The sequence below is a fragment of the Silurus meridionalis genome, chromosome 18 (assembly GCF_014805685.1).
Source record: "Silurus meridionalis isolate SWU-2019-XX chromosome 18, ASM1480568v1, whole genome shotgun sequence".
NCBI lineage: Eukaryota > Metazoa > Chordata > Actinopteri > Siluriformes > Siluridae > Silurus > Silurus meridionalis.
The window spans coordinates 14,917,684-14,928,625 of record NC_060901.1 but is presented as its reverse complement, the minus strand read 5'-3'; the positions used below and the strand labels follow the sequence as shown (position 1 = coordinate 14,928,625).

The 10,942-nt window shown below is 36.1% G+C and overlaps 1 protein-coding gene across 1 annotated transcript; it reads left to right on the top strand.

Moving 5' to 3' along the window:
• Nucleotides 1-6,131: 6,131 nt before the first annotated feature.
• On the top strand, nt 6,132-9,455 carry LOC124401527 (FERM domain-containing protein 5-like). Its single transcript, XM_046873912.1, has 2 exons — nt 6,132-6,458; nt 7,815-9,455. Exons 1-2 carry the CDS (start codon nt 6,242-6,244, stop codon nt 8,351-8,353), a joined length of 756 nt encoding a protein of 251 aa, XP_046729868.1. The 5' UTR covers nt 6,132-6,241; the 3' UTR covers nt 8,354-9,455.
• The last annotated feature ends 1,487 nt before the right edge of the window (nt 9,456-10,942 follow it).

The window sequence follows — 10,942 nt, the reverse complement described above, 5'->3', positions numbered from 1 at the left end:
CCGTGTACACTACACATACATATAATATACAGTTTCTCTGCTTTGCCACATCTATAAGGAACAAAAAAAACAACAGCTCTCTGTTTGCACATACACGTTATCCTCTTGTATTACAAAGTACCAAAGTCTGTTTAAAACGCTACATATCTCTGCCGCACCACTGCAGTATGCTTATTGTGTTGGTATCATTAGTATTTGATTAAACTGGCTAGTTTATATTCTTGGGATGAATTCTTGGGATGACGCAGTGAGGATGACTCAGAGATAAACGTCTGAGCTACTAAACAGAGTTTTATTTCACTTTCCCAGCATTGTCAAGTTTCCAATGATGTGGAATTTAATTACACCTTTTTTAAAATATTTAACTCACTTCAATACCTTATAGGACATGTTTTTATAGTGCATCAGTGCTACAGGGACAGCTTTAAACGTTTTTTGATAGTGTAGACATTTTTGCCGACATGTTTCTTCAAGAGTCCATTTTCCAGTTTTTGAGATTCCCACTGTAACCACCCAACGAAACAACCTCTAGCCAACGCTTTACTAGTGTGCCATAAAGACCAGTCTGCAGACTGAAGTCCAGTAAGTGGGGGATACTTACAACACAAGAGGGTGAATACTAGCAAGTGGGAGGGATTTTTCACCAGATGTGAGTCGACGCCAACAAGTGAGAATGACATACACTAGGTGTGTGCAGATACCCACAAGTGGGAGGGACTTATACCAGGTGTGTTTGAATACCAACAAGTGGGAAGGACTTATACCAGGTGTGTTTGAATACCAACAAGTGAGAGGCACTTATACTAGGTGTGTTTGAATACCAACAAGTGAGAGGCACTTATACCAGGTGTGTGTGGATGCCACCAAGTGGGAGGGAATTATACCAGGTGTGTTTGAATACCAACAAGTGGGAAAGATTTATACCAGGTGTGTGTGAATATCAACAAGTGGGAGGCATTTATTCCAGGTGTGTGTGAATACCTAGTGGGAAAGGCTTATACCAGATGTGTGCAGATGCCAACAAGTGTGATGGAATTACACCTGATGTGTCAGGATACCACCAAGTGGGAGGGACTTATACCAGGTGTGTTTGAATACCAACAAGTGTGAGGGACTTATACCAGGTGTGTTTGAATACCAACAAGTGGGAGGGACTTATCTTAGGTGTGTGTGAATAACAAGTGGGAGGGAATTACACCAGATGTGTTGTAGATACCAACGTAATGGAATTACACCTGATGTGTGCAGATACCACCAAGTGGGAGGGACTTATACCAGGTGTGTTTGAATACGAACAAGTGGGAGGGACTTAAACCAGATGTGTGTAGATACCTACAAGTGGTAGGGAGATGTACCAAATGTGTGTGGATATCTGAAAATGGGATGGACTTAAACCACGTATGGTTTACACAGCTGGGCAAGTTGAGATTTTATTTTTTTCTAACTATAGATTAAAAGTCTTTTTCTGTCACCACCAAGTCAACAATAATTCCACATATTAAGGCACGTGCCACTGCTTCACACTTACAGTGACATCATCAGAAACTATGACTCAGTTTCCTCTATCTGATGACCTAATGCGTCACATTTTCATTCCCCACATTTCCCGGAAGAGAAGCGTACGGAAGTGAGGAATTTTTTGAAGGTTCTGCTGACACCAAGTGGACAGTAAAGGGAAATGCACATTATAATATACTAACTGCAACTTTGAGTAAAGCTGTAATTGTTTGGGGAAACAAAACAGGGTTAAGTGTACACCCTCACTCTCATGAGTGGGTTGATAAAAATTAAATTTAAAAGTACAAAGAGAAGCCTGAGAATAATATGTTTACAAAAGGGTAATACCTAAAATAACCACTGGACTGAAATGTTCCTAAAAAAACCCACCTCTCAGCATACTGTTATTGCTGGCCTCTGAGTTGGAGCATGTTATTTAGGAGCTTAGGATTGTTTGATGAAAAACAAAAGACCCAAATAATGGACATGTAATGCTCTAATGTATTTTATTTGCATGTAATATTTTGTTAGATGGGAAGACTGGATTTTCCTGTATTGGTTAATGCATAAAAGGGTTGTAATTAGGTTCCTGCACTGGAATTTTTTGTTTCTCTTTCCCTGTGTAAATACAATTGTAATAACAAACCTCCTTTGCAATCCAGAGTGAGATCATGACAGTCTTGAATAATTAGGAAATTACACATACACACATGTTTCACATGGACATCATCCAAGTCACATTAGATAACCATGAACAACACAAGGAACAACTCCAGATTGTTCTTGGAATTTTGGAGAAAAAAAACAGAGCTAACAGAGACTAACAAAACACTTTCTGTATCTGCTAGGGTTTGTGACATTATATGCAGCATTACAGACTGTCTTATCCCCACAGTCAACCATAAAGGTTGAAGCTTAATGGTTTGGGATTGTTTTTGGGGTTGGGGAGGGAAGGTTGGAGGTTTATTGGGGTTGGAGGTTTATTGAGGTTTATTGGCGCTCCATACTTCAACACCATGCAATTACATCTGGACTGCGGCTAACTGGAACCGACTTCAACATACAACAAGACAATGACCCAAAACATACGTAAAAAAGCCCTGTAAGCATTATTTACAGAGCAAACAGTTGGCTAAAGTGTTATCTATCATGAAATGGCCCAGTCACCGAAGCTAAATGCTATTGAACTGCTCTGGCATGAACTGGTTCAGAAAGAAATCTAAAAGGTCAGAAATAAATCTCCAACTAGAAAAGAACATCTGTAATTCATGCTAAAGGAGGATTTTCTAATGAAAATAAAGTGAAATGTCTTTAAATGTATATATTTGTTTGGCCAAAGGAAATCTTGTTACATTACCTAGTTTGTTGCATAGAAACAAAAGGAACTTGAATGTTTCTCTTTAAAAAAAAAAAAAAAAAAAGACTTGGTATTTCCAAAATTTTGATAGGCTCTGTATTTATGCCTGTCACATGAGTATTAGAAAGTTAGTGAGACTGATGCACCATATATAACTCTATACTGCCTACCAGTGGTGAAAAGAGTAAAAACACACTGACTTGTGGTAAAGCATTGCTGCTATATTGAGTATTCACTTAAATACATGAAAAAGGAGTAAACAAAAAAAATATTTTAACTACAAATATGTAAGTCGAAGTTCTCAAGTACTGACATAATAAAAAAATATCTATATCTGAGTAGCACACATTTTTAAACAAATATCTTCAACTATTGAGCAGTGATTTATGCTAAAGTGAACAGTACCTGAATTAGCAATAGTATATAAAGAAAGGCAAAGTTAATATAGTTATTTTTACCTTTATACCTTTTTTATTATTGTGCTTTTTTTTTTTTGTCATGCATGAAATATATTTTTGTGGTATGCAGCGAAGTCAGTGTATTCAAAGCGCTGCTTGGTGTGTGATTAGAATCAGCACACATTTAAACCAGTAATGAGGAAAACATATCTTGCTCTTTAGGGGTGATTTGTCAAAAATAATAAATGTGTCAAACGATAGCAACAGATAGAACAGACGGTAAAGATTTGAAGTGGTGGCCACGTTAGAGGGTTTGTGAAGCAGCCATATGCAATTTATTAGAAAATAATGATGAATGGGGTTCACTACTATTATCAGAAAAAAACATTGTAATTCCAGGAAAATGATGGTGGATAAAGGAATGTTTGTAAATGATAAAAGATGGGCGTTATAAGATGGTTAAAGAGGGTAGATCAAGACTGTGTGTTGACTGTTCATTAATAGAACCTGCATGGCTTGATTTTTGGTGAAAATGTTTTATTGACCCCACAAACATAACTATTGATAATAATTTGCCATGACATTAGCTATTAAACTTAACTTAATGCAACTATTGATTCAGTAGCATCCTAGTTCATTAGTTAGCTCATGTTAATAAACCATACGTTTCAGCTGCGTAGTTAGCTATCTAGCAAAAATATCCAATTCACATTATCCTAATCATTACCAGTAAGCTGTAGATATATTCAACACAACAGACCTTTGCTATTGAACACTGAAGAGACATCACATGTTAAAGACAGAGCTTTCAAACTGTAAAACATCAAATATGCAGTATTGTACTAGACATACAGCAGTTACTAAAATATTCCTAGTATAGACTTAGATATACTTCATTGATATCGTGAGGGAAATAATTATTTAATATAATTATATAAGGGGCTCAAGAGCTGCTCTGATGCTAAATCAATGCAGCTAGTTTAGCAAGTCTGTTTTTAACTACTGCACCTGCTACATGTACGCTCTTAAAGAGTGTACAGCAGTTCACAGATTACAGTGTACAGCAGTACAGTTTCCCAGCAGACTAAAATAACTCTGGCAACCTTTCTTCTACAATAAAAACACAATGTGTATTTATATAATAATATACTTTATATCTTATTTGTTGATGTACATTTTATGATCTAATGTTAAGTTTGCCATCAATTATTCCTATTGGTTGGAAATATTAAAAAACTGCAGATGTCTTCCTCTAGCAGTAAATCCATCTGTAATATGAGAGCACTTGTCATTGTGCAGTTTGTTCACCTGGACTTGTCACTCTGATTTATACTGGGGAATATTTGTCTGAGTACACCAAGTATGTTCTCTGTAAGGTTTGTACTGTGATTTCTATCTATCTATCTATCTATCTATCTATCTATCTATCTATCTATCTATCTATCTATCTATCTATCTATCTATCTATCTATCTATCTATCTATCTATCTACATATATATTTAAAACATCTACACATATTTAAAATAATATGGTTATGATGGAAATCAGAATCTAACTAAAAAAAATGACCAAAAATATGCCTTTTTTACTCTTATATGTCTGTACATGTATTTTTGGTCCTTTTTTTGTCAGATTTTAGTCAGATTCAACACCCAGTAGCTATAACTATAACTAAAACCATTTTAGTATATCTTCATAAGTTTCAATACTATAGAAATGAAACTTGTATAGCAGTATTGATTTACAGTCCTCTGAAAATAACATTATTGTCAAAAAAGCTGGCATCAAATGTGAGTACATCCTAACTGATATCAGCTGTACTGTACTGTATGTCGTGTAAAGCCCTATATAATGTACTATTCATTATATCCATGTTTTTGACTGCTTGACAGGACCATACAAATTTGTGTTTTTTGTTCAGAGCAGTTAAACTTTGATGCTTTGAGTACAACTTGTTCGGCTCAGATGGTGTCCAGCATGTGTGGCGACACCCTGATGAGAAGTACCAAGAGAATTGTGTCTTGCCTACAGTCATGTATGATGGTGGTAGAATCATGGTCTGGGGCTGCATGAGTTCTGCTGGTACTAGGGTTCTGTGGTTCATTGGGGCCAACATGGATTCAAACATGCACGTCCTTCTGAAGCAGAAGATAATGCCATCCGTTCACAATCCGGGCTGATCTGCAGTTTTCCAACATACAGTCAAGGTGACAACTGCCTTGCTGAAGATGAAGATGATTGAGTGGCCAAGTATTTCTCCAGACCTGAACCCTATTGAGCACCTGTGGGGCATCCTCAAGTGAAAGGTGGAAAAGCACCATGTGTCTAACATCCAGCAGCTCCATGATGTCATTATGGATTAGTGGAAGAGGATCCCAGCAACAACCTGTGCAGCTCTGGTAAATTCTATGCCCAGCATGATTAAGGCAGCGCTGGATAACAATGGTGCTCACACAAAATATTCACACTTTGGTCATAGTTTTCACATGCTCACTTAATGTGTATTCACTTTTGTTGCCAGTTATTTTGACAATGTTGAGTTATTTTCAGAGGACAGTAAATATGTACTGCTTTACAAGCTGTACATTGACTACTCTAAAATATATAAAATTTAAATTTCTATAGTATTTTACCTTGTAAGGGGTGTACTCTCTTTTGTGAGAGACTGTATGTTTATGTATATGTTTATATATATGTTCCCATCCTTGCTAATTTCTCTTTAGACAGACAGACAGACAGACAGACAGACAGACAGACAGACAGAGACATAAAGAGGTGTGTTACTGACTACTGTGCTATTTTTACTGTTGCTGTAAATAGACAGAACTCCACTTGTGCACTCAGAACTGGAGGAGGTGCAAAATAGTGACTGCTCACATGTCTAGTGTTTGACCCACCAGCCTTCTATCTCCATTACGCCCCTCTCACAGGAACACACAACGACAAAAAACACCCTGATCCAAGAGTTTTTTGCACTCACAAAACACCATGGTGAAGTGTCTGATCCGGATCAAGACGAAGGTCAACATTCACCTGCGGATGATTAATCACTGTTACCGGGATGTGAAGGTGCGAGTGCTGACACTGGGCCCCAGACTTCTGGGTAATGTTTTGGGTGCTCTACCCATCATACCCTCTCTACCAGAGTCCAGTAGCTCCTCGGGGATCAGCCTTTCTCCATATGGACGAAGTCAGAGAGCCACAGGTAATATTTAAGAGTCATTATGAAGTGTAGAAACCTTGTAAATTACTTTTACAATTTATGAAAACTATAATTAGCTCCATGATACACACCATTTACTTTGGTTCTTTACTTTTGAGGCTGCACACAGTTTTAGATGGCCAGAGTGAAGATTAGGAGTGTACTGTGCAGTGCTCGAATTGAGTCAAGTCTTATGGAAGGGTCCCCATTTGTTGTGTAATTTATATATTTTTTACTAAAATATCTTGGGGACCTCCTAAGTCTAATTTTACTTGTCATATGGGGGTCCCTAATGCCTTATGGGGGTCTCGGTTCCCCCAGCCCCCCCTCAATTTGAGCACTGGTGCTGTGTATATCTGGACTCTGCTAGAATATTATCTCTGAGATTGTGGCAGATGATTTTTAGTTTTTAGAATAAAATGCATGTTTTTACCAAAAGGTGAACATTTTGGCACATGATGGATGCACAGAGAGAGCTTATATTTATTATTAATTACATAGTTATATTTATTCAATGTGTATTTTATTTAGCACTTTTTCATGATTCAGTGATGGTTTTAAGTTGTTTATATTTGTAATAAAGTACAGTACTATTTTCCATGAATGTTTATGTTTGTTTGTTTTTATCCATTATCTATTTTAAAAACTCAGTTGTTTAATCGGTTATCGGCAAGTACGATCAAACCTAGCTATCATTTCTGTAAAATTGGTCGACCTCTAGTCAAGAGCTTCAGTTAATTTTCACATCAAACATCACACATCATTTACATCATTGCCTTTTTGCCACCTTTTTTTTTTTTTACTTTTCAACCTTTAGTGAATATAGCATAAGATTCCCATGACAGAAAAGCAGCCCATTGTGGTCTTCTGCTGTTGTAGCCCATTCACCTTAGTGTTTTACATGCTGTAAATTCTGAGATGCTTTTCTGCTCACCGCAATTGTAACGAGTGTTCAATGTGAGTTACCTTAGCGTTCTTAACAGTTTAAAACAGTCTTTTCATTCACCGCTAAGCTTTCTCATATATCTGCTTCTCACCAGATGTTTTATTGACTGTTGGGTCTAGCATCCTAGTATAATTCTAGCACCAACAACCATGCCAAAGTTAAAATCATGGAAAATAAATTTTTCTTTTGTTCTTATGATGTTTGAAGTAATCAACTGAAGCTTTTACCCTGATTTTATACAATACTTTGCTGCCACATGGATGATTGGATATTAGATATGACTGAGTAGATGTACAGGTGTTCCTGTTATAGTGGCTAGCAAGTATACATATAGTTTAAAAAGCTATTACACTAATAAATAAAAAAAAATTAATAAACCATGTGATCTGCTGTTTATTGCTTTACTTTATTAGATTCACTACCCATCAGAAGTCTCTCCACTCCTGACCACTCAATCGCTAGTAGCACTTCATTACTAAGCACACACTTCACTAGTCCAGTGTGTGAAAATGAAGAAGCAAAAATTTCAGAAGGAACCTACATATCCTCCACTGATGTGTTCCCCAAACCTGAATTTGAAAGCACACGTGACCAAGAGGTTGAAGATCCAGAATCAAAAAGAGCTACATTGGCCCAGAGTAAAAGCCATAAACCTGGAGGTAGAGCATCTCACCTAGGAAATCTCAAACCACGCACTGGAGGCAGTGAGACGCACCAGACCTGTGAGATTATTGGGCTACTGGCACGGCTGGTCTTAGTGACACTTGCTTCACTCTCGGCTCTCCTCCTGCTTCTCATCGCTATAACAGAATCCAAACTCGATGTACCATTTCTGAGAGACATCCGCGAGACACCAGAATTCCAGCAACTCCACTATACCTATTTTTGTCCTTTAAGACGCTGGCTGACCTGCACCCTGCGGTGGATAGGGGTCCATCTCATAAAGGAATGAGACTCATATTTACATTTTTTCACTTTTTTTTTTTCCAAATTGGTGCGAAGTTGCAACTTATTTTGCTCCTAATAATTTCACTGAGCTTAGTTTGATATATTTAAAATCTTCCATGTGGGTTTACGCTGATCATCATCATGGCTTTGGCTTGTTACAAAATACACTATATAGACAAAGATTTGTGGACACCTGACCATTAGATTTGTATATGCTGTTTGAGCAGCCCCTTCAACATTTAGTCCCTATTTACATTTATAAAATCTCTTCTGGGATGATGTTTCACTAGATTTGATTTTTAGGTGTAATAGGGTGTGACAGTTTGGGGAAAAATTACATATATTTGAAAAAGTCTGGTGTCTGCTACTTTTGTCCATATAGTGTATAAGTAGCCAAGTGCAAAACGTATTTTGAAAATATTTTATAATTTCTCCCACTGTTCCTTGGCTTACCCCTCATTATTTGAATTCAGGACACAATTTCTTTTCTAGGGCATATAAACAGCATATAAAAAGAGTACAAGAAGCAAGAAGAATGGAGAACTTGAAAAATAGTGAAAGAAGGAAGAGCAAGCATGCAGATTGACCGTTCTGTAACTATTTATATATAAAATATTTATTTATTGGAATTACGGTTAACACCAGCATAGCATAGAATTTACACAATATATGGACAAAAGTTTGTAGACACCTGACCATTAGATTCATATGTGCTTTTTGAGTTTCCCATTCAGCATTTAGTCCCTATTTGCCTCTAAGGCCTGCTGTGTAGTCTGCTTGCTGCTTTATATTACACACAGTGGTAGTTCTCTGTTTAAGATGTTGTACTTCTAATTAAAATTTTGTAAGTTTAATATCCCAGCACCACCAAGCTAAAACTGCCCCTGAGCCCTAAACTTTCACCTGTTCAGCTGTATAAATGGGATAATTGTAAGTGTTTTGAATGAGGGCGTCTGCAAAAATGCCGTAAATGTAAATGCAATGACTTTGTACTGGTGTCTATTTCATTTGTCAAACAAATTTCTTATGTTAAGTGCAAACAAATTTTGAACATTTCATTCCACATTCAGTCTCCATTTGCTCTTATAATAGCCTCCACTCTTCTGGGAAAATGTTTCACTAGATTTTCGTGTGCTTGTGGAGATTTGTGCTCATTCAGCTAAAGGGTATTAGTAACGTCAGGTACTGATGTAGGTGAGGAGGCCTGGGGTGCAGTCAGTGTTTCAGTTCATTCCTAAGGTGCTCAATAGTTTTGAAAGTCAAATCATTACAGTCAGGTGTCCCAATACTTTTCTCTTTATATTGTATATGAACAAAATAAAAACATCTCCATGCCTCAAATAAATGGATAAAAGACAGGAGATTTTTGTAATAATGCACAGAAAAAACATTAAATATGTTTTTTGTTATCTTTGTGTGCACAGATGCAAATGTTAATTTGGTGGGAAGTGCAAATGTAAAAAAAAGTAGTTTGAATAAAAACATTATTAAGAGGAATGTTTTTACCTATCAATGCTGCAATAATGTCAATCGGCTTCTGTTCTTTTATTTTATAACTGAATGTATGAAGTACAACAATTGGAGTAAATGTTGTCATGTAATAAGTATTGGTACAGTCAGGTTTAGTATCAACAAAAGCATTTCACTGCATGTCATACTCTGTATGTATGTATATGTGACAAATAAAATTTGATTTGGTTTGATTTGAAACATGATTAGAAACTCAAACCAGAATTAAGAATAAGCTACAAAAAAGTATCCATAAATCTTAACAGAGTAAAATAATGGCTTTGTGTTTGTGTCCAGTTTATTTGTCAAACTAATTCCTTATACCCTGTGCAAACAATGTTGTGTTTTATAATACCACCTTTTCTATACATAACAGAAGGGCTTCTTAGATAGGCATAGCCCATGTCTTTAAGCTGTGATATTATCTGCCCAAGCAAGTGTTACTATATACACTGATATACAAAATTAACTAAATATGGATTTTTTTAGAATTTGAGAAATGAGCCCTGTTTTGATATATAATTATAAGAATATCTGAAAAAACCCATACATGAATCCACAACTAAAGATTTATATTAAATATTACTCATATGAGCATTTATATTTTTATTCTTATAATATTTATATTCTGTCAGCTCACAACTCATTGTGTTTTTGTTAACATAAAGCTTCAACAATGTGTATGTTCTTTTATTAAAAAATTATTAACCATTACTAATATTCAGCCGAGTTTTATATATTAATTACAAGCCTTTGTAATACTGTACATTTATTCATATATTTTTGGTGGACAATTTCTGAGCAAGATGACAGAGATACATGCATAAGTGCAACTTGGTGTGATGTTTCGGACAGGTGATTTGTTGATTAAGAATAAACACAAATATATTGTTTATATTGAGGAATCAGTTTGTTTTCAGTCTCATTCATTTAATGCTTTACAAGTTGTTATAATACTAGTGTTAGAACAAACTATCTAAAGGCTTTAAAACATAAATTAACTCAGTTTGCTGAAGTGTACGTTTCTGGAACGCAAGGGCGTATACTATGCCCGCTTCTTCCCAACCCAAAAACAGGCAAAGAA

Excerpts from the sequence above, each read along its gene's own strand:
- LOC124401527 (XM_046873912.1), top strand. The coding sequence starts at position 6,242 with ATGGTGAAGTGTCTGATCCGGATCAAGACGAAGGTCAACATTCACCTG. Across the intron at positions 6,459-7,814 it reads ACGAAGTCAGAGAGCCACAG|ATTCACTACCCATCAGAAGT; the intron begins GTAATATTTAAG and ends TTACTTTATTAG.